This window comes from Caretta caretta, chromosome 12 (assembly GCF_965140235.1).
Source record: "Caretta caretta isolate rCarCar2 chromosome 12, rCarCar1.hap1, whole genome shotgun sequence".
Taxonomy (NCBI): Eukaryota; Metazoa; Chordata; order Testudines; family Cheloniidae; genus Caretta; species Caretta caretta.
This window is the reverse complement of record NC_134217.1, coordinates 5,093,350-5,116,827: the sequence shown is the minus strand read 5'-3', so window position 1 is coordinate 5,116,827 and position 23,478 is coordinate 5,093,350. Positions and strand designations below refer to the sequence as shown.

The window sequence follows — 23,478 nt, the reverse complement described above, 5'->3', positions numbered from 1 at the left end:
GCCCCTTCCCCACTATCCCCCCACCCTGCTTTAGCTGGCCCCACCCCAGACTGGCTAGAGCCAGAGATTCTCCCCCCAGCTCACAACATCCTGCCCAAGGCAGCCAGAAACTCCAGACTAGGATGCCGACTCGGTCCCCTACAGCACCGCTCCTCTTGGCCCCCATGGACCAGAGCCTGCGGGCCAGGGCCAGGGGCTCCAGCAAGTCTGTGTCAGCTGGAGTGATGGGCTGGAGCGGAGATCCTCTCCTGGGGTTACCGGGGGTTCTTGTTCTGTAGGCCCATGTGGGAGAGACAGGGCAGGCAGTGACCCAGCCTCCTCCCCAAATACCCTGTCTCAGATCTCAGCTGAGCTCCAGGGGGTAGGCAGGTCCCTGACCCAGCATCAGACTGCCAGGGGTTAACACCCCTCCAGCAGCTGCAGCCTGGCACCAGTGAACAGGAGGGCCCAGGGTGAGAGGAAGAGGCAGCCATGTGGCAGAGAGAGAGCCTGGCCATGACCACCTGGCACTGCCTCTGGGCTCCAGGCATGGGCGTTTAGCAGCAGCACTTCCAAATTTTCCTGCGAGAGGGTCGCTGGCTCCTGTGGGGGGAGGCGCATGTGCTGTGGCGGGGGGCTCGCTACCCCTGCCAGGGCCTCAGACTTGGTGCCTTTCCTTTTGGCAGGGGAAATAATCGTAGCAGGGCTCAACCCCTCAGGGCCCAGCTCTTCCCAGAACGCTGTCATTGCTTCCCACCAGGACCCCAGCCGCTGCCAGCATGGGGGGTGGGAAGGGGGTGCTGGACTTCTGGCTTCATGGACCCACCTGCAGCGAGCAGCCCTCTCCCGTTCGAGGATTGTGGCTCCAGGAACTGCCCTGCTGCCTCCCAGAGCCATTTGGATGGGCCAGTGCAGGCCCTTTGCACCTGGCATTAGAGCATGCCAGAGTTGGGGGCAGGAGCTGAAAGGCCAGGGGCAGCCACGCTCTGGGATGTGCTTCCCTGGGGCATTGAAACCTGCTGGGACCTGATTAACTGCACCCCAAGAACTTCTCTCCACCTGGCTTAGAGATGTCCTGGGAGCTGGGCCACCCCACAGCTGCTGTCTCCAGGAGCCTCAGGGTAGGTGGTGCAGGTACAGTACCACCCCCTCCCTGCTCCCACCCCTGGGAAAGGGGAAGGCAGGGACCTTGGCCCTATCCTCCCCATGCCACGAACTTCCCCCAGCCCTGCAAACCCCCACGCCAGCTTCTTCTCCAGGCCCCAGTACCCCAAACAGGCTGAGCCACCAACAACGCTAGTATCAGTTTTAGCCGTCCAAAGCCAGGCCTACTCCCCCTTTTCCACCGCAGCTAAGCCTGGCGCATCGCCCCACTTCCAGCTAATCAGCAGGGGTCCCCTGCTCCTTCCACTTTCTAAATTGGGTCGCTTCTCCAGCAGGCCAACCCCAGCCCTGCACAAGGGAGCAGAGCTCCTGCCACCCAGCCCTGGGCACCGCTCCCACACAGACTCTTCCTAGGGTGGGACCATCTCATGCATTGGCCGCCTTCCCTGGACGCAGTCTCCCCAGGATGCAAGGGCCAGGCTGCCAAAGGTATTTAGGCCTTTAAAGGTTTTCAAAAGTTGCAGCATGTCGACTGCTCCGCCCAGGGCCAGGGAATCAGAGGCAAGTGGCAGCCACACACATCACTGCAGGAGAGACAGGGAGTGAAATGTAAAAGTGTCTTTTAATATAAATATAGATACATCTGAATGGGTCCAGCACAGAGAATAAAAGCACGGCCTTCAGAGACAGGCAGACCCAACACCCACATGGGCTTGGTCACTCTTCGCACGTGGGGATAGCTCAGTGGTTTGATCATTGGCCTGCTAAACCCAGGGTTGTGAGTTCAATCCTTGAGGGGGCCATTTAGGGATCTGGGACAAAAACTGGGGATTGGTTCTGCTAGATGACTTCACCCTTCCAACCCTGATAGTCTATGATTTCATCAGTCCCTGGTGACTTGAAGACATCTAATGTGTCTAAGTTTAAGTCAACTAAAGAATATTTGTGTGGCAGTAAAAGCCAACCCCTTCCCTGCCCCCCCAAGTCCAGTGGTGTTAATTAAAGGAAGGGCAGGTGCTCGGTGCCCTGGGGCAGCCAGCCTGAGGAGTCATGGGCTGAGCATGTTTCCAAAGATCCAGCTTGGGGACTGAGACAGGCCCAGGTGAAAAGCAACCCCATTGGGTGGTGTGGGGGGCACAGGAGAGCTGCCAGTGCAGGCAGGACCGAGGGAAGTGGGGCCAGGATCAGGCCGATCTCTGAGGGAGAGTAGTGTGCACAGGGCGATAGGGAGCTCAGTGATTGTGGTCCAGATCTCCCTGGAAACGCAGGACCCCGGGGGCTCCAGCCTCATTCGCCCCATGGGACACAATGCCCCTGGCCCCAAGCTGTGCCAGGGGAACCCGGCCTCTGAGTGCCCCATAGACCCCAGCTGGCTTGAAAGAGGCTGGAAACACCATGTGGGCAGCAGGCTCTGGTGCCCACAGCTCCTGGCGCAGGGGATTTACAGACTAACCCTGATCTCTCTCACAGAGCTGGTGCCCAGCCCTGCGAGAATCTGTGCCGGGTGCTGGCAGGTGGTGCCTGGCCACGGCTCCCTGGCTAGACGAAGGGCATCAGCAGTGATGTGAGCACCAGGAGCGGCAGGACGGCCAGCAGGCTGGGCCGGGGGAGCCAGGCTGAGCCCCGCAGGGTCTCCTTGTTAGTCTCGTCCCCAGCTGAGCCCCGCACGCTGCCAGGCGGCCTGGCCCGTGCACTGCACAGGTCATGCAGGTTCCCCTGGAACTGGATCTTCCTGGACTCCTGGCGCAGTGACTCCCAGATGGCAGCAGCTTCATCAGGGCAGCTGGACAAGACCCCGCTGGCGCAGGTGTGAAAGTCGTCCCAGGACCTGGGCCGAGGAGAGGGAAGAGTCAGAGACAAAGGCCAGAAGGGTCCATGGCGATCAGGCCTTGTGATCTGTGTGTTACACCAACTGACAGGCCCCCATGCCTATAGCCAGCCCAGCGCTGCTCTGTCCCACTCCAGCCCTGCCCCTAGCCAGCCCCACCCCACCTCTAGCCAGCCCAGCCCTGCCCAGCCCCTAGCCAGCCTTGCTTCGCCCCACCCTGCCCCTAGCCAGCCCTGCCTTGCCCATAACTAGCCCTGCTTCACTCCACCTCACCCCCAGCCAGCCCAGACCTACCCACAGCCAGCCCCACCCCTGCCCTGCCCCCAGCCAGCCTGGACCTACCCATGGCCAGCCCCACCCCTGCCCTGCCCCTAGCCAGCCCAGCTCCACCCATAGCCAATCCAGCCTTGACCCACTCTCCCCATAGCCAGCCTAGCCCTGTCCTGCCCCACCCATAGCCAGCCTGGCCCCACTGTTCGTGATGGTAACAGAGCATTTAGGCCTGTGTATTTGCCTGGAGATAGAATTTTGGGTTTGTCCGTTTGATTTTTAATATTCTTATACCCGTATGAACACGTAAACAAGGAACAAAGACACAGTGTTTTGCTTCTGCCCAGCCAGACGGGTTCGTTAGTATAATGAGAAAAGAAGAAATAGAGCTCACGTGATGCTGGGAGTTTCTCAAGGACAAGGGCAAGCAGCCAGTTGGGAGGGATAAGGGGGATGCAGGGAGGGATAAGAAACCCTAAAAACCAGAGAAAAGGGGACCTTGGCCAGTGTACAACCTCCTTCCCTGCCCACCCAGGGGTGCAAAAGAGGTGGTACCGAAGCCCCCGGACTCAGAACCCTCCAAACCAGAACAGCGCCACAGATTGTAAGGGGTGGGACTGGGGTGAGCACTACAGGTATAACTAAGCCTACTAAAAGAACAGGAGGACTTGTGGCACCTTAGAGACTACTGAGAGCTGTAGCTCACGAGAGCTCATGCTCAAATAAATTGGTTAGTCTCTAAGGTGCCACAAGTACTCCTTTTCTTTTTGCGAATACAGACTAACACGGCTGTTCCTCTTAAGCCTACTAAGAAGGTGCTTGCGGGGCAGGGGAGGAGATAGGACAAATCTCTACTGGTGTACAGAACTGCGGCTATGCTCGTTTGTTCACCCTAACCAACATCGCATCGCCTGCGCTTCCCCCTCCAGCCTCCTGCTTTCCGTCTGTGTCACAGGAAGCAAGGGAGGGCAGGGAAGCCCTAACACCCACGCTGCCCATAACCAGCCAGGCCCTGCCCCACCCCTAGCCAGCCTGATCCCCCCCTCACCCTGCCCCTAGCCACTCCCTCCTTCCCTGCCCTGCCCCTAAGCAGCCTGATCCCCTACCACCACCCTGCCCCTAACTAGCTTAGTCCCCGCTGCCCTACCCCAAAGCCAGCCTGGCCAGCCCCTCCCTGCCTGGCATGGTTCCTTGGGCTAGCGCAGATCTTCTAGAACAGGGGTAGGCAAACTTTTTGGCCTCAGGGCCACATCTGGGTGGGGAAATTGTATGCAGGGCTAGGGTGTAAGAGGGAGTGCGGTGTGCAGGAAGGGGCTCAGGGCAAGGGATTGGGGCAGAGGAGGGGGCTCAGGGCAGGGGTGCAGGAAGAGTGCGGGGTGTGTCGGGGGGCTCAGGGCAAGGGGATGGGGCTCTGGCCTGGCACCACTTACCTAAAGCGGCTCCGGGGTGGCAGCAGCACGCACCAGGACCAGGACAGGCTCCCCGCCTGCCTGCCCTGGCCCCACGCCGCGCTGGGAAGTGGCCGGCACCACGTCCCTGCAGGGCCCCTGGGGCACGGGGGGCACAGACGGGATCCGCCCCCGCAGCCAGGCTGGGAACCTGCCCCCTTTTCCCCCTGGCTGGGCTCCTCGACCTGAGGTCCAAAGGGTTCTGCCGAGAGTTCTCCCCCCAGCCCCGCAGTGCTGTCCCCTCTGCCCCACAGCCGAAACCACACTGTCTGGGGGGCAGCTGCTGGGAGACTGGGACCCTGCTACTTTCACCTGCAGATGGTGTCCAGTTCCTGCCTGTCCTGCTGCTGCTTCTGGACGCTCTGGGCCATGCTGTCCCCCAGGCTGATGAGGCATTCGGCAAAGCCCTTGTAGATAGCGTCACATCTCCGCCCAGCCGTGCTCACCGGATCCTCGGCCACAGCTGCACAGGGGACAAGAGTCACTGATAAGCCCCCTCCCCAGCTCTCAGCCCTCACTGGGCAGGTCTGCATCCTGGCCCCAGCTCCCCCAGACCCCACAATGGGGCTTCTCCCTGCCCCCGGGACGTTCACTGTTCCTGTCTGCCAGAGTGTTGTACGCGAGCCCCATTCCCAAGCCATGCCTGCACATACAGGGACTATCCAGCCACATGGGGGGCAGGGCAGAGCTATTGCCCCCAAGGGAAGAGGAGGGGGAAGGGTTGACCCCCCGGTTGAATCTTGGGCTTGTAGAAGGGACACTGCACTCTGTGCAATGCCCTCCTCGTGCCTGAGGTCCGCACACCTCCCACGATGGGGCCCACTCCAGACCCTCCTGTCCCATAAACCTGTGGGATGTTGCAGTTACTTCCACCCCAGAGGAGGCTGCAAAGCAGCAGTGGGAAAGCCCTCCACTGATCCCGAAGCAAAGCGCTTTGGACTGTGAGCTACAAGGGGATCTCACTGAACTGGGCGACAAAACGACCGATGAAATTCAATGCTGATAAGTGCAAAGTCAGTCACACTGGAAAACATCATCCCAACTGTTCATACAGAATGACGGGGTCTAAATTAGCTGGTCCCACTCAAGGAACATCTTGGAGTCATGGTGGATGGTTCTCTGAAAACATCTGCTCAATGTGCAGCCACAGCCAAAAAAGCGAACAGAATGTTGGGCGCTCTTAGGAAAAGGACAGATCAGATAGAAAATACCATAATACCCCTGTATAATTCCATGGGATGCCCACACCTTGAATACTGCATGCAGATGTGGTCGCCCCATCTCAAAATAGATAGATTAGAATTGGAAAAGGTACAGAAAAGGGGTATGGAACAGCTTCCATACGAAGAGAGATTAATAAAACACTGACTTTTCATCTTGGAAAAGAGATGAAGGAGGGGATATGATAGAGGTCTATAAAATTATGACTGGTGTGGGCAGAATGAATAAGGAAGTGTTATTTACCCCCTCACACAAGACAAGAATCAGGGGTCACCCAATGAAATTAACAGGCAGCAGGTTTAAAACAAACAAAAGGAAGTATTTCATCACACAACACACAGTCAACCTGTGGAACTCCTTGCCAGGGGATGTTGTGAAGGCCAGAAGTATAACTGGGTTCAAAGAAGAATTAGCAAAGTTCATGGAAGACAGGTCCATCAATGGCTTTTAGCCAAGATGGTCAGGGACACAACCCCATGCTCTGGGTGCCCCTAGGCCTCTGACTGCCAGATGCTGGGAGGAGAAAGGGAGGCACCAAGACGCCCTGGAGACTGGCACTACTGTGTAGCCTCCATGCCCTGAGCAGGGGCAGCTTGCTGGGCAGGGGGCACTGTTCTGTGCCCCTGCTGAGCAGCTCAGTCTGTGTCACGCTCTAGCCCTGGCATCTGCAGGAGCAGCTGGACCTGCAGACAACACCCCACCCACCTGTAGCCATCTGTGTCTGGGGTTTGCATTCGCTCCCCAAGCCTCCTTCCCGGGCAACAAGCTGAGCCCAAAGCCATTGAGCTCAGGTGCGTCTCCCCATTCAGCTTCCCACGGCAAGGGGGGTCCTGGCATGGGCGAGGCACCACGCAGCAGGTGGCTGGAAAGTTTCCCTCAGTGCCCCAGTTGCTCTGGGCAACTGGGAGAGGGACACACAGCCATTAGTTGCCTTTACCCTGCGTGGTCCTTCCCAGCCCTACACCAGGGCCAGGGTGCTGACAGCAGCTGCAGTGGGCAAAGCGGTGCAAGCCGCCAGGAGTGGGCTCCCCTGTCCCACGCGCTGGAGACGGGTCCTGCAGGGAAAGCCCAGGCAGTAGCATCCCTCAGGCTAGAAACGGGGCTGGGATGAGCGAGATGGGAAATTCTTTGCCGCTGGGCACAGACCGACCCTGTGGCTTTGTCCCAGGCTGCCTAGCGTTGGCCTGAAGTGGTGGCTGGTTGTGGCTACACCCCAGGCTGCTGAGTGTTCAGCCAGGAGGCCCGGCCCGACGCCGTTTGACGGATCCTGGTGCCTCGTGCAAATCCAGTGCATTGTGGGAGTCCTGCAGCGCCCCTCCTGTGTGCCCAGCTGGGAACCAGAATACCCGCCGCGAGGTGCTGGACCAGCTGAGCTCCTCCACGGACACAGGGAGGAGGCCAGCCCCCACATCCCTGTTGCGAGCAGCTCCTGGGACGCGCCTGGCGGGCTGTTGTGTGAGGCTGTGAAGTTCTGCCCAGGCACCAGCAGCCACAGCACCCTGGCAGGGCTGTTCCTCCCACAGGGAGGGGAGCGGGACAATCTCAGACCTACCTCGCTCTACAGGAATTCTTTAATAATGCAACAAAGTTGGGTTAATGACAGACAAACCGGGGCAGAGGGCAACCCCCCCAGGACTCCCCGTGCCCAGCCCCACCGCCTCCTCTGCCACACAGTACCTTCCAGGATGCCTTATGGGATCTTGCAGGATAAGGCGGATTTAACCTTCGCCGTCAGCCAGACGGCAGAGCCTGGCACAGCATCACCTTGCTGCTGCGGGAGGAGAGGGGTGCCATCTGACCACATGGGGCCCTCTCCTGGTGGTCCGTGGTGTGGCACCTGCCCTAACCCCCTGCATGCCCATTCCCAGCCTGGCTCACTGGCCCAGCAAATGCCACGCAGTGCCATCTTCCAAGGCACATGCCCACAGGCCACTCTCCAGCGCAGGTATAGGGGAGACACGGGCCCGAGGCTGGAATAACTGCCCTTGCTGGTACAGACACTGCCATGGTCTATGGCAAATCCCCCTGCCTGTGCGACCAGCTGAGCAAGACGGAGGTTACTGCTCCCAGTCTTGGCCCCCATTGCAGGTGTGCCCACCAAGGGGCACAGGCTGAGCAATCCCAGGCCTCACACACCCACAAGTGCCAAGGGACACTGGCAATGCCACTCCCTGGGGACAGGGCAGTACCCCACGCCCTCCATCCCCAGGATCCCTGAGGCTCAGCAAGATGGTTGAGATCAACTCAGGAGGAGAAAGCAACAGAACTAAATCGGCGGCACGTGGGTAACCAGTGATGGCGGGGGAGGCGAGGGGTGTGAGAACAGCCTAGGAACACCTGGGTGGGCACCACACGGAGGAGAAGGATTCGTTGGGGTGCTATGGGGGTGAGGCTGAAACAAGCGAAGGAAAACTTAGGCTGTCAGGGAGCAGTCCCTGGCAGGAGGAGATTTGCTGGGCTGGGAGACAGTCTCCCCAGGACAGGACACACCCTGGAGACACTGTGCTGCAAGGAGCTGCCCGAGGAGTGGAGCAGGCATCTGTTCTCGCTTTTCCCTGCTCGAGTTTCTAGCATTTTATATACAAAGGCCATTTCTGTCCAAAGCTCATATCCCGTGACTCCAGCTACTACTCCCCTAGGGCAGAGCCCCGCGTGGGACTGGTTTCAATCCTGCCCTGCAATACCCACCCACTCCTGTGTTGGGTCTTGCATTTTTATCCCGCTCCCACCGGCGAAAACCAACGCTCCCCCCAATCCCGCAAGAGAGACAGATTCTCCCATGCTGCTAAAAACACAACAGCCAGTTCGTATAGTAGCAATATAAACGGAATTCAGACCATTTTTACCACTAACCAAATAAACCAATTTTGCCTAAACCATGTACAAAAATACTTTAACTCCTGTTATAACAGGCATCAGAGCTCTTTCTAGCCCTTGCTTAAATTATAAGTATTAAAATCTTTATTAAAAAAAAGAAAAAAGCTTGCTTTGCGTTGCTGAAGTTGGCTGTCAAATGGCTGTCGTGTGTATATCCCATGGAATATAAACGAATTGCAGTACAACTTTGCCTTAAAAGGTGCAGATTTTTGTTAATGATTATAAAAATTAAGTTGTTTTTAAAAAAAAATTGGGAATTTTTAAACTGCTGTGATGTTCCCCAGGATACAGTCTGGACTGATGGACAGTTGAGTCCCCTCAATTCCCCAACCTGGGGTGCCTTTTACCCTACTTTGCTGAGAGCAATCGCTCCTGGTCTGCTCACAGGCAGCCTCCAGCATGTAAATCACTCCCAGCTATACTGTACGAGTGCTGTAGCCAACCCACTCTTGAATTACATGGCAGGGCAACACTAGCAAAATCCCAGTCCCAGACTTTCCCCCAACCATGTGCATCTCGTACTGCCCAGCACCCTCCTAGACAATACAAGCTCATAGAAGTCCACCATTTCATTAATAGAAAATTATATGCATAAACCTTGTTATCTCGAGTTTCATAAACACTTGAATCCAAACACACACCAGTTTAGATAAGACAATAAAACACAAATAGATGTTAAGTGATTACAAGTAAAGAGGTATAAAAGTCAGAATTAGTTATAAGAAAATAAAAAGATAAAACACATCTAATACCTAACTTTACAAGCTAAATGAATTCAAAGCAAAGGTTTCTCTCACCACATGCTCTAGCAGTCTTACTGGTTGGAAACCTTTCAGCCAGGACCCCTCCCCCAGTTCAGTGTTAATTTTCTTGTCCTTCAGGTGTTGTTGACATCACAAGCAGCAAGAAAGGGAGGAGCATTTTGGGGCATCTGTTCCCTTTTTATAGCTCTCTTTTTGAGAATCTCTCCAGCTGAGGTTCCGGAGACAGAAGGTCTGAGGGGGATGAGAACCTCCAGCTTTTTCTTTGCCCACATGTAAATTTCTCACTCTCGCCCTTTTTTCTGCCAAAGAATGGTCACTTAACCAGACAATACTCCATTTTTGATTTTGTGGATACCTGGCTGAGCTGTCAGTTTGCCTTTGAGGCACTGGTTTATGCCTGCTTTTCTAAACTTGGATCATGTCTCAGTAACGTCATACAGTAGAGTCTTATAACTATATGTTGCCACATATTTTACCAGGACAATAACGATCAGGAAATTATGAGTTTTCAAATGATCTCACTTTGGACTTTGTACAAAATCCGTTACAGTTTTGTAAAAAGGGGTAAGCGTAGGGATACAGACTGTCACAACCACTTAAGCACCGTTTCTGGAACTTTGAAATATACCATTCGAGTCATTTGTGTGTCAGAATGATTATTGCTTTTTGACGAACATTTAACAGGAAAACTGCTCACTACACTAGGTTTTTCACAGAAATAAATTTTAAAAAGAGGCTCAAACTAAGTGATCGATAATAAGGTCAACTTAAACAGCAGGTGTACCTGCACTTGCATTTTGTTTTCCCACAAAATATCAGTCTGTGGGTTTTTCTGTCCACTCAGTCCTGCCCACAACAAAGTACATTTCACCCGTTCCTGCTATTATAGCAGTGGATCCTGGGGACCACAGTCCTGCTGCAGGGCTCTATTCTAGGACAGGGGACAGACTGCTCTCTGCTTGTGGTCCCTGGGGGAGATGCGCTTCACCCTATGGCCTGGCTTCACCTCCATAGGACAGATCATCACTGCCCCATTCCCATGCAAACCCTCCAGGGCCAGCAAGAGCCCTGAATTCAACAACAGCTTCCGAGCCAGCTGCTGCCAGATACCTGCAGGGCCCAAGCCCCAACTGCAGAGCAATGGAGAGGGAGCAAGCAGTCCAAATTACAAGGAAGTTGTATTAAACGTCCTAGACACAAGGAGGTTAACCACTGGTGGGGGAGCGGGGAGCTGTTTTCCTGATTTGTGGTGATGTCAGTCAGGGGGTGGGGCTCTCACAGTGGCACCTAGGCCATGCCCACTTGCAGGTAGCAGCGTGGAGAGGGGGACAGGGATTCTCAGAGCCTGAGGTCTAGCCTCTCCCACACTGGCTCTCTGCAGCAGTAATCCCAGCAGTGTCCCTTTAATAGCAGACAGAGCCAGATGCAGCGCTGGAGAATCAGTGTGGGATGTGGTGGTTGGCAGGCAGCCTCCCCATGGCTAAGGCGGCAGGAGGCGCTCAGCGGGAAGTCGCTCTCTGCACATCCCCCAGGCAGCAAGCAAGGCAGGAGAAAGAGCAGACAGCCCTGGGGTAAGGCTCACCGGCCCTGCCCTTGCTTTGGAACTCTGCAGAGCTCTGCGCTGGCGAGGAGGAAGCCGATTAATATTTTAAGGATGCTGGCCTGATTCAACACATCAATAGCCACCCCCGCCACCCAGTTCCTCCACGTGGGCAGGGCTGCACAGAGCCACTGGGCTGGAGTCCCCCCGAGCCCACTGGGAAGCGAGCACAGAGGAACTGGCCAGAGAAGAGGGCAGAAAGCAGATCATTAGCTGGGGAATGTGGCCAGCCCCCTGCTTTCCATCAAGATGCACCAGCAGCTGCTTTGGGAACAGGCTGTGTGTTCCTCTGGTGCAGCCTGCCAGGGAGGCACTAGGGGTCAGACTGGCAGCTTGCCAGCAGACCACCCATTTAAAAATCAGATCCACGTCCCCGCAACCTTAATATTTGCTTAGGCTCCTCTGCAGGCACTAGCCAGCTGGCAGCCGGGGCTCGAGGGGGCAGCTCAGCGCAGGGGCCTGGTGTCAGTCATTCGACTCTGCCCATGCACCTGTGACTAAGCCAGAGCAGATGCGGGGAGGCCAGGATCCACGTGTCCCTCCCCACAGGCAGCCCGGGGTCACCAATGAGCTCTTTTGGGGCTGGGCACTGGGCCAGCCTTAGGGACAGGCGATCAGGGTGGTCACCCTGGCTGCCAGCTTGGGTTGGGCTCTTTTGCACTCAACCACTTTCCAAACATTTTCCAGCAAAACACCAGGGGCTGCCCTGCTGGCCACCCAGCATGCACCCCAAGTCTCCCCATGAACTCATCTGACACAGGTCACAGACTCCAGGTCTCCCGAGTCCCACTCCTGTGCTGTAACCACTTGCCCATGCTCCCTTTCCAGCCTGGTTGCCTGCAGCTTGTGTGCCCAGTGTGTCTGTGCCAGGCAGGACCACTGGGACCATCCAGCCCAGCCCCCTGAATAAGGCCTGCTGAGCTAGAGCAGAGCTTTCCAAAAGAGACCCAGCCCTGACCCACCACGGCCCCTGGTGCCAATGCACCACCGCTCAAAGTTGGCCCGATTTCCAGTGGGAATTTGCCTCGTTTCACCTTACAGCCATTGCTCTGTGTTACACCCTGGTCCGCTCCCCACACTGAGCTCAGTTCCCAGCTCCCCTGCAGGTACCCCCCAAGAGGGCACATGGCCCTGGCCCCTTCCAGGAAGCGGCTGGGCTGGCAGCTCTCACAGATGCACTGCTTCAGCTCCTCAGCCAAGCTGGCGCCTGGCATCAAGCCTCCGGGGACTCAGGGCAGCATGTAAACAGGGCCTTGCATCAGCGGCCTCTGGGGGGGCTGGCAATGACACAGCATGTGCTCTGCATGGGCACCTAGGGCCATGCTCCCCTCTGCCATTCTTTGCATCGGTCTTCACAGCTGAGAAGGTGAGGGAGATTCCCAAATCTGAGCCCTTCTTTCTGGAACCGTCCCAGCTTGAAGCGTCGGTAGAAGCGGCTTCGGAACAAATTGATGAACTTACTAAACAGCGATACCAGGACCAGATGGTATCACCCAAGAGTTCTGAGGAACTCAAATGTGAAGTTGCAGAACTAGTAACTGTAGACTCAAAAAGAACAGGAGGACTTGTGGCACCTTAGAGACTAACCAATTTATTTGTGCATAAGCTTTCGTGAGCTACAGCATCCGATGAAGTGAGCTGTAGCTCACGAAAGCTCATGCTCAAATAAATTGGTTAGTCTCTAAGGTGCCACAAGTCCTCCTTTTCTTTTTGCGAATACAGACTAACACGGCTGCTACTCCGATAACTGTAGTCTGTAACCTGTCACTTAAATCATTTCTGTACCAGATGACTGGAGAATAGCTAATGTGACACCAATTACACAGAAGGCTCCAGAGATGATCCCAGCAATTACAGGCCGGTAAGCCCAATTTCAGTACCAGGGAAATTGGTTGAAACTATAGTAAAAAAAGAATTCTCAGACACACAGATGTACATGATTTGTTGGGGAAGAATCAACATGGTTTTTGTAAAGAGAAATCATGCCTCACCAATCTAATAGAATTCTTTGAGGGGATAAACAAACATGTGGACAAGGGGGATCCAATAGATACATCATGTACACAGAATTTCAAAAAGCCTTTGATAAGGTCCCTCACCCTCTTAAACAAAGTAAGCAGTCATGAGATAAGAGGGAAGATCCTCTCATAGATCATTAACTGGTTAAAAGATAGGAAACAAAGGGTAGGAATAAATGGTCAGTTTTCAGAATGGAGAGCGGTAAATAGTGGTGTCCCCCAGGGGTCTGTTCTGGGACCAGTGCGGTTCAACATATTTATAAATGATCTGGAAAAAGGGGTAAACAGTGAGGCAAAGTTTGCAGATGATACAAAAAACTATTCAAGAAACATAAGTCAAAAGCTGACTGCGAAGAGTTACAAAGAAATCTCTCAAGACTAGCTGACTGGGCAACAAAATGGCAGATGAATTTCAGTGTTGATAAATGCAAAGTAATGCACATTGGAAAACATAATCCCAACTATACATATAAAATGATGGGGTCTGAATTAGCTGTTCCCACTCAAGAAAGATCTTGGAATCATTGTGAATGATTATCTGAAAACTGTAGTCAATGTGCAGTGGCAGTCAAAAAAAATGAACAGAATGTTAGGAACCATTAGGAAACGGATAGATAATAAGACAGAAAATATCATAATGACATTGTATAAATCCATGGTATGCCCACATCTTGAATATTGCGTGCAGATGTGGTCTACCCATCTCAAAAAAGATACACTGGAACTGGAAAAGGTACAGAAAAAGGCAACAAAAATGGAACAGGGTATGGAACAGCTTCCATAGGAGGAGAGATTAATAAGACTGGGACTTTTAAGCTTGGAAAAGAGATGACTAAGGGGGGGATATGATAGAGGTCTATAAAATCATGACTGGTGTGGAGAAAGTAACTAAAGAAGTGTTATTTACTCCTTACCATAACAAAAGAACTAGGGGTCACCAAATTAAGTTAGGTTTCAGAGTAACAGCCGTGTTAGTCTGTATTCACAAAAAGAAAAGGAGTACTTGTGGCACCTTAGAGACTAACCAATTTATTTGAACATAATTTGAGCATAAGCTTTCGCGAGCTACGTAGCTCACGAAAGCTTATGCTCAAATAAATTGGTTAGTCTCTAAGGTGCCACAAGTCCTCCTTTTCTTTTTGCCAATTAAATTAATAGCCAGCAGGCTTAAAAGAAACAAAAGGAAGTATTTCTTCACACAACACAGTCAACCTGTGGAACTCGTTCCCAGGGGATGTTGTGAAGGCCAAGACTATAATAGGGTTCAAAAAGGAACTAGATAAGTTCATGGAGGATAGGTCCATCAATGGCTATTAGCCGGGATGGGGTCCCCAGCCTCTGTTTGCCAGAAGCTGGGAAGGGGTGACAGGGGGTGGATTGCTGGATGATTCCCTGTTCTGTTCATTCCCTCTGAAGCACATGGCATTGGCCACTGTTGGAAGACAGGATGCTGGGCTAGATGGATCACTGCTCTGACCCAGTCTGGCCGTTCTTATGTTCACCCTCACCGTACAGCAGCAGGGACTGGGGAGTCTGCATTACAGGAAGCAAGGCCGAGACCCTTGAGCAGCTCGGCCAAACAGCAGAAAGGTGCTAGCACCATGGAGGGACAGTCTTGGTGCCAGGGCACAGGGCCAGGAGCCAGGGCAGGCTCGGGAAGGTCCAGAGCCAATAGCAGCGGCTATTTCCCAGCTTGGAGAGAGAAACACCAGGCTCGGCACTACCTCCCGGGAGGGGTAGGAGCCTCGCCACACTGCAGAAGAGGAACAATCCTGCACTAGCCCCTGGGAAGGGCCTGACGGGACCCAACAGGCCCTTCCACTCCAAGTTCTCACTTGGCCTGGGCATCAGCCCAGGAGGTGCCCGCTCCACGGGGCTAGGAGCCCTGGAGGGCAGGAATGCAGGCTAAGGGCTGGGGTAACCACACAAGGGAGATGCAGCCAGCAGCCCAGGCTTGGCTCTGGGGAGGTTTCCGGGGGGCACGACGGGAGCTGCCCTCTGTCTAGCACGCTTGGATATCCCTGCCCTTGGACTCGGCTCACGCTGCCCGCCCTGGCAGACCAGTGGATCCCAGCAGCGCTTGGAGTAGGGGCGGGGGCAGCTGTGCTGACATCCACTCCCAGCAGTCAAAAGCCGCCCAGGGGGTTCCTGGCAGAAACAGTGTCAGCCGGGCAAATGATTCACCCACCAGCCCAGCCAGCAGGGGCACGTCCTTCAGGGAACCAAGAGGCTGACGTGCCCAGGGCTGGAGCCTGCCTGGCCTACAGGACCTGTGCAAGGGCAGGTGAGCTGCAGCTAGCATCTTGCACGGCAGGGTCAATGCAGAGCCCCCCTCCCAGGCGCACCCACCCCGGGAGTGTGGCTGGGGGGGGGGCATCCACTACACGAGAGTGTGCTGAGAGTCATGGTCCTGCGTCCCGCCCAGAGGGTGGCACACGCCCCCCACTCGCAGGCCGCCCCCGGCAGCAATGGAGTGCTCGTTTGTAAATGTCACACGTGCGTGGCTTGGCAGCAGGTCAATTAACCAGAATATTTCCAAGGCCCCTTGGCTCAGAAGAGCTTGGAACGTCTCTGGGGTACCAGCGGCAGCCGCGCTCCACGGCAGCTCTACACCTAGCCAGGACACACTCGTGTGGCTGCGTTTTCAGGCCTCAGGTTCTGGGCGCCCTGGGTCCCCTCTGCGCCCCACGTGGAAAACCTGCACCGGGGGCAGATCAGAGGCCCACAAAGCTGTGCTCTGCTGTCCTCACCCCCACCATCCAATTCCCTGCTCTGCAGGGCCCTGGGGACCACCAAGAGGGGGGACAGGCAGGTGCCCATCCCTTCCCAGCCAACAGCATTCAACACACCACAAACCAGTCGCCACCCCAGCTGTGAACCCACCTGGGAAGTACATTAACCCGAAAGTGGCAGGGAGGGGCTGCAGTTTTATTTGTTTTTTAAAACTTAAAGTGACTTTTGCAAACAGCGCAGACAGGCCCCTGCAGGTTTAGCAACAAGCAGAGTCAGCGAGACAGCTCCTGATTTGTCCTCCCGAGAGGAAAGGACTCAGGGTCTCCCTCTGCAGGGCTTCCTCCCGTCACTGCTGGAACGGAAGGCAAAGTCTCGGGGCCTTCCTCCACAAAGCACATGGCAGGGCAGAAATCGCCCGCCATGGCCGGCCACCTTGGGGTACCGGCCCAGCAGTTTCAGGCAGGAGAGGAGGGGGACACTGTAGGCCAGAAAAATGGCATCAATCCAGCTGGCCTATGGCCAGGATACTGGATTAACACCCGGACTCTTAAGTGCCTGCGGATTTATCACAATCTCACAGCTCCTCCAAGACCCCCTCCCACTGCAGAACAGCACCTCCTAGAGCTGCACTGGGGCACCACCGAATCAGCTACACCAGTGCCTGCCACTGTCCTTCGCTCTCCAAGCCGAGGACTGACCTCTGAGCAATGCAAAGACAAAATGGGGTGAACAGAGAACCCAAAGGGCCTCGCGGGCGCCTACAGAGAGACGTGGTACGTCTTCTCCAGTGCGGCACTGTCCCGGGTCGGGACACAGAGTTCCCAGAGGTCGACACGAACGTTGAACAGCCACCGGTAGCTCACACCTGCTGCGTCAGGTGTCGGAGAAACAGAAGACCTGGGTCACGTTCTTGGCCTGCCATTACCCGCAGCGCATATGGAGGCACCCAGACCTGGCTGAGTGCCAGTGGGATGCTGGAGCTTCCCCCTTCATCAGCGGCCAGGAAAGGGATGGGGATCTGGTTAGAGAAGAGGGGAAAAGCTGCCATGAAGTACAATGATGGTAACTAACGAGATGACAGCAGGGGCCTGCCCTGTCCCAGTGCGGCACTGTCCCGGGAAGGCTGAGAGCTGCGGACGATGCTGTCACTTCCATTGTGATCCTCCTGGGGAGAGCGAACAGACACCCAGCAAAAGGTCACTCATGCAGGAACAGGGTCCCAGGTCACCTGCAAGCGGAGGACAGGTGGCACTGAAATCCACACTGGGATTTCTCTGCCAGACAGAGCGAGCCCTCTGCACATTCACAGGGGAAGGAGAGCAGTTGAAGGTAGCTCCTCCGGCCTGCCGGAAGAGAGCCTGGAGAAGCACCTGGTACTTAGGCTACAGCACGCCGAGGGTCTGCCCTGCGGCTGTGCTGAATGAACGGCTGGCCTCGGGTACCACACGCAGAGACTCAAAGCGCAGGGAGGGGCTGTTAAAGGAGCTGGGAAAGTAGGGGAGCGTCTGTAACCTACAGGGCAGGTTTGAGATGGGAAGCCCTAGAGAACTGGATCCTTGATCACCACGACCCTCCTCTGCTTCCCCCATCGTTGCTTCCCCCATCCTGTCTGGGCCAGCCAAGAGGTGCAGTGCCCTCACAGCCCTGGGGCCATCCTGAGCACGCAGCGGGAACATTCCCTGCAGCAAGTCCTGGAGCACTGACTGCTGAGCAGGTCCAGCCCTGCCAGATGCCAGCCTAAGCCAGAGGAGTTAGGGCCCTGCAAAGCCGGAGTGAAGTCCTCTGCTGGCCTTGGCGTTAATCAGTCAAACAGGAGCCAAATATCACTCCAAGGACTTGCCACTCAACCAGCCGGGATAAAGGATCCAAGAATAACCCTTGGGCACAGCTGGGCGGAGCCTGCCCAGCTGTATCAACCCTGCACAGAGAGCCCCCGGCCAGGACCCCAGACGTACCCACCCAGTTCCAAATGGGACTGCTGCCCAGGGACAAGGGGGAGGAACCTGCTGTGTGGGGAGAAGGGGGAGCTAGCAGCTGATGAACCCCAGGCCTAGACCATGCTCAGACATGGCTCGGAGAGGTTCATCTCCCAGGGGCACTCTTGGCACAGCTATGCTCCAACCGAATGGCGTGCAACACTCCTCTCTCTCAGGGCTGGCGGGGGAGACCAGAGGGTCACTGGTCCACATGAAATCCCCACATAGACACAGATAGTGGCAGGACGGAGAGTCCTCATCAGTGACGCCTGGCAAAACCCCACTGATCCTCACCCAGGCCCTCGCAAACCTGCCATGCCGAATGAATTCTTACCTTCAAAGCAGCTGACGAGGCTAAGGGCTGGAGATGCCCAGGCAGACACACGAACCGCCTTACCCCTGTCCTCATATGACACCAGAGGGGCCCAGAATGAAAACAGCCACCATGGATTCTTGGAGACTTTTCCCAGGTTCTCACGGTGGGAGCAGCCCCCCAGAGCATTGCCACGACTAGACCAAGCATCTGAAAGGGCTGAACACTAGGAACAGGGGCGTACTTCATTTTGTGAATGGAAGTTAACGGATCGGAAGAGTTCAGCGGGAAGTGATGAGAAAAGCAAGGGGCTCGAGGCCCCTCCTGGTAAGAAGGGGATTACAAAGCCCAGAGGGGAAGGGGATGGGTGGAGCCACTGGAGAGAGGGGCAAGTGCAGGGAATCACCTGGCTGTTGAAAGTGGGGGGCAGAGGGTGGAGTTGTGAACCGCAAGAGGGGCTTGGTTTTTTAGGATCTGGAATGGGGCCAGGAATTGGATAGTGCAGTTCTACACAAACCTGGCTGGACAGTCACTCGTTGGCCTATTTCATCCTAACAACAGTCCGTGTGAATGCTGTGATCAAACAGCCAATCAGCATCTAATGATTACCAATGAATTCACCAGCCTCAGCCTGGCTGAAGTCGAAGGGAGTGGTAGGAACCAGAGGACAAACCGAGCCAGTGACAGCGGCTCATTCCTTGAAGGCAAAATGTAGTCACCTCCAGGAACCACCATGGAGCAGGAGCAAAAGGATCCACACTCACTCCAATCTGCTAAAATTAGGCTTTTTGGCTCCTCCAAGATCAAATGTGCCTTGGACTGAATCTTTGCTACTGAAGCGAAAGCAGAATATGGATGAGTTTGGTGACCCTGCAAGTGAGATTTTCAAGGCAGTCATCAAAACATGTCCCTGAGACTCTGGCCTTTGCTCCAGGCCTTCAAGTAGCTCTCCAGCACCAGTGTGTTTCAGGAGTTCTGTATGCTTTTCACCCCCAAAATGGCAGAGATCAATTGGCGGCTGTGGGGTCAAAAGCGAAAACAAAGATTTGAACTTCATGACACAATTGGGGCCTTTTATTCCAAAGGCAACCTTCAAAACAGCTCAAAGAGCAAGACAGAGAAACACCTCAAGTACTCTGTCCTGGATATCCTCCTCCAGACAGCTCTCAACTCACTCCTCAATGCTGTGAGAAACTCGAGGAAAGATTAAAAGCAAACTAAAAAATAATTAACATTGCTATTAATGCACAAGGACTGGCTGAAGCTGGGAAGTGACGACTACTGGCATCCCATGCAGAGAAAGAGACATTCCTACTTAACGCTGTTGATTCCGCAACTGAAAACACGCTGACAATACCAGTCAGGAATGCAGAGAACAGTCTGGCCGTGAAGCCTTTGCCATTTGCTCAGACATCCGGGGGCTCAGCACTCTGCTTAAACCTCACTGAGAAAGCAGCAACTACCAGCAGTCCTAAAGCGCATTGCGAGAGGTCAAGAGGTGTCTGAAGTCACCATCAGCCTTGTGGTTGGATGGTTGACTGAAAAGGTGGCGGGCAATGGATGCCCCAGCTTCCCAAAGATGCTTGCTGGACCTCTCAGGAAGACTCTCTCCACCTGCGTCCAGGCTTCTCCATCAGCAGGTCACACTGAGCATGAGGGTGATGCTGATCCAGACAGCTGAAAGAAAGCTAATGCTGTGCCAGTATCAGGTCTGACATCGATCCTGGTCAGGATAATGGAGCAGCTAATATGGGACTCAATTAATAAAGAATTAAAGGAAGGTAATATAATTAGTGCCAATCAACATGGGTTTATGGAAAATAAATCCTGCCAGATTGACTTGACATTTTTCTTATGGCATTACAAGTTCGGTTAATAAAGGCAACAGTGTTGGTGTAATATATTTAGAGAAGGTGTTTGATTTGATACTGTATGACATTCTGATTAAAAAACTAGACCGATATAAAATTAACATGGCCCACATTAAATGGATAAAAATCTGGCTGACTGAAGGTCTCAAAATGTAATTGTAAATGGGAATCATCATCGAGCAGGTGTGTTTGTAGTGGGGTTGTGCAGAGATCAGTTCTTGCCCCTACGCTATTTAACAGTTTTATTAATGACCGGAAAGAAAAACATAAAACCATCACTGATAAAGTTTGCAGCCGACACAAATTGGGGGAGTGGACAATAATGAACAGGGCAGGTCACGGACAGAGCGATCTGGATCACTTGGTAAACTGCGCACAAACAAACAATATGCATTTTAATACGGCTAAGTGTAAATGTACACATTTACAAACAAAGAACGTCAGCCATATCTGAAAGATTTGGGGATGGGAGTGGATGATCAGCTGAATGTGAGCTCCAGTGTGACGCTCTGGCCAACAGAGCTCGTGCCACCCTGGGATGTATCAGCCAGGTACAGCGGTAGAGCTGTTATTTGACCTCTGATCTAGCATTGGTGTGACCGCTGCTGGAACACTGTGTCCAGCTCTGGTGCTGAACAACTGAAGAAGGATCTTGATAAACTGAAGAGGGTTCAGAGAAGAGCCATGCAAATAATTAAAGGATTGGAAAACCCACCCTAGAGTGATACACTCAAGGAGCTCCATCTATTTAGCTTAACAAAGACATGGGGTGACTTGATCACAGTTTTATGTACCTACTTGGGGAATAAAAATTTAATAATGGGCTCTTCAGTCTGGCAGAGAAAGGTCTAACATGAGTCGATGGCTGGAAGTTGAAGCTAGACAAATTCAGACTGGAAATAAAAAGTGTCAATTTTTAAAGGAGAGAGTAATTAACCACTAGAACAATTTACCAGGGGTTGTGGTGGATTCTCCATCACTGACAATTTTCAAGCTTGGCTGTTTTTCTCAAGGATCTGCTCTAGGAATGATTGTGGGGCAGGTCTCTGGCCTGTGCTATACAGGAGGTCAGACTAGATGGTCATGAGGGTCCTTTCTGGCCTGGGAATCACTGACTCGACAAAAACCAAGGACCGAGAGACACAAGTCACAAAAGGAACTGAGGGAGGTTCGGAGGGACAGGGCAGATCACGAGCTGCTGATGCAGCTGCTACGGCCACCATGGAAAACTGACTCCATCTAACTACCAGTAAAGACCTGGAGCCACACAAGGGGAGAAACCGAGAAGTGACTGAGAAAAGCTGTGCAATCTTTCCCTTGCTTAACCCACATGACTGAGCCCAAACACAAAGCACCAAGGGAACCCGGAACAGGAAAAAGAGGCTGAAACTCAGTTCAGTTCTTTCCCTGTCCCCAACATTTACAGTGGAAGATCCAGGTTTGCACCCACACCCGTCCATGCAGGAGATCACATCCCCTCCCAGCCCACTGCGTCAGAACGGCAGCAAAGCATGGAAGTAGAGTCCCAGGAAGCAGCACCGAGAGTCAATCCAGAATTGTTTAAGGTTTTAGCCCTGACCCTTCCTCTCCAGCCAGATTAGAGTCAACGGAGCAGCTTTTAAACATCCAGACCCGGCTCAGTCTCAACTTCCTAACCAGTGGGAAGTTGGCAAAGGCACTAAGGTGGGAAGCACTTAACCCCAACTGCCCTACCCTTGCCCCATTCACTAGGAGCCCTTAATGCTGCCATGTTTCTCTTCCTCCAAGCAAAGCCAAGCACTGGATGATTCCCAGAGGAAGGAAAGCTCCAGCAAAGTCCTGCTTCATTCAGCACAGAGTCAGCAACCCAGGGGCACAAACCTCCCCCCCGTCCCACCCACATGGGTCCTGCAAAGGGCTGTGCCTGAGAAAGGCCCCATCGATGTTGTGTGTGTGTGTGGGGGGGGGAAATCACACATTGGCTCTGTCAAGGTTCCTTCCCCACTCTGAACTCTAGGGTGCAGATGTGGGGACCTGCACGAAAGACCCCCTAAGCTTATTCTTACCAGCTTAGGTTAAAAACTTCCCCAAAGGTACAAATTTTGCTTTGTCCTTGAACCCTATGCTGCCACCACCAAGCGTTTAAACAAAGGACAGGGAAAGAGACCACTTGGAGACTTCTTCCCCCAAAGTATCCCCCCAAGCCCTACACCCCCTTTCCTGGGGAGGGCTTGATAAGAATCCTCACCAATTTGTACAGGTGAACACAGACCCAAACCCTTGGATCTTAAGAACAATGAAAAATAAATCAGGTTTTTAAAAGAAGAATTTTAATTAAAGAAAAGGTAAAAGAACCACCTCTGTAAAATCAGGATGGAAAATATCTTACAGGGTAATGAGATTCAAAAAACTTAGAGAATCCCTCTAGGCAAAACCTTAAGTTACAAAAAGACACAAAAACAGGAATCTACATTCCATTCAGCACAGGTTATTTTACCAGCCATTAAACAAAAGGAAATTTAACACATTTCTAGCTAGATTACTTACGAACTTAACAGGAGTTCTGAGGCTGCATTCCAGATCCGTTCCCGGCAAAAGCATCACACAGACAGACCAAACCCTTTGTTCCCCCCCTCCAGATTTGAAACAATCTTGTCCCCTCATTGGCCATTTTGGGTCAGGTGCCAGCGGGGTTACTTTAGCTTCATAACCCTTTACGGGTGAAAGGGTTTTGCCTCTGGCCAGGAGGGATTTTATAGCACTGTATACAGAAAGGTGGTTACCCTTCCCTTTATATTTATGACACGCCCCACAAATTGCAGATAGGGTGAAACACTGGCTGTGATTTCTTCCTGGAGCTCTAGGAGAAAACAGAGTTAATAAGACACATGCATCTCTAAATATACTTCTAACTGTATAAAGACTAACAATATTTCCCACATCTCAAGGACGATTTGGACCAGTTGATTCTGGGAAACTTTCATGGGAGAGTGCATCAGCCACTTTGTTAGAAGCTCCTGAGACGTATTGTATGTCGAAATCAAAATCCTGGAGAGCTAAACTCCATCGAATAAGTTTATTATTTCCCTTGGCAACATGAAGCCACTTAAGTGCAGCATGGTCGGTTTGCAGGTGGAAACACCGTCCCCAAACATATGGGCGTAGACATATGGGCGTAGCTTTTCCAGAGCGTAGACAATGGCATAACATTCCTTTTCACTGATTGACCAGTGGCTTTCCCTCTCAGACAGCTTCTTGCTGAGAAACACGACAGGGTAGAATTATTGATCCGGTCCTGCCTGCATTAAGACTGCTCCCATACCACGCTCGGACGCATCTGTGGTTACTAGGAACGGTTTGTCAAAGTCTGGGGCCCTTAGCACAGGGTCAGACATGAGTGTCGCTTTAAGCTGGTTAAAGGCCTTCTGACACTCTTCGGTCCACTGAACGGCATTTGGCTGTTTCTTTTTGGTTAGGTCTGTCAGTGGGGTGACAAT

The 23,478-nt window shown here is 53.5% G+C and overlaps 1 protein-coding gene across 1 annotated transcript in view; it reads right to left on the bottom strand.

Annotated features, from left to right (window-relative positions):
- Positions 1 to 1,686: 1,686 nt before the first annotated feature.
- NRN1L (neuritin 1 like) overlaps positions 1,687 to 23,478 on the bottom strand; it is a 33,387-nt gene continuing 11,595 nt past the window's right edge. Inside the window, exons 2-3 of the mRNA XM_048816464.2 lie at positions 4,942 to 5,092; positions 1,687 to 2,911 (exon numbers count right to left, since the gene is read on the bottom strand). Coding sequence (XP_048672421.2) covers positions 2,623 to 2,911; positions 4,942 to 5,092 — 440 coding nt within the window. The 3' untranslated portion in view covers positions 1,687 to 2,622. The remainder of the gene's footprint in view (positions 2,912 to 4,941; positions 5,093 to 23,478) is intronic.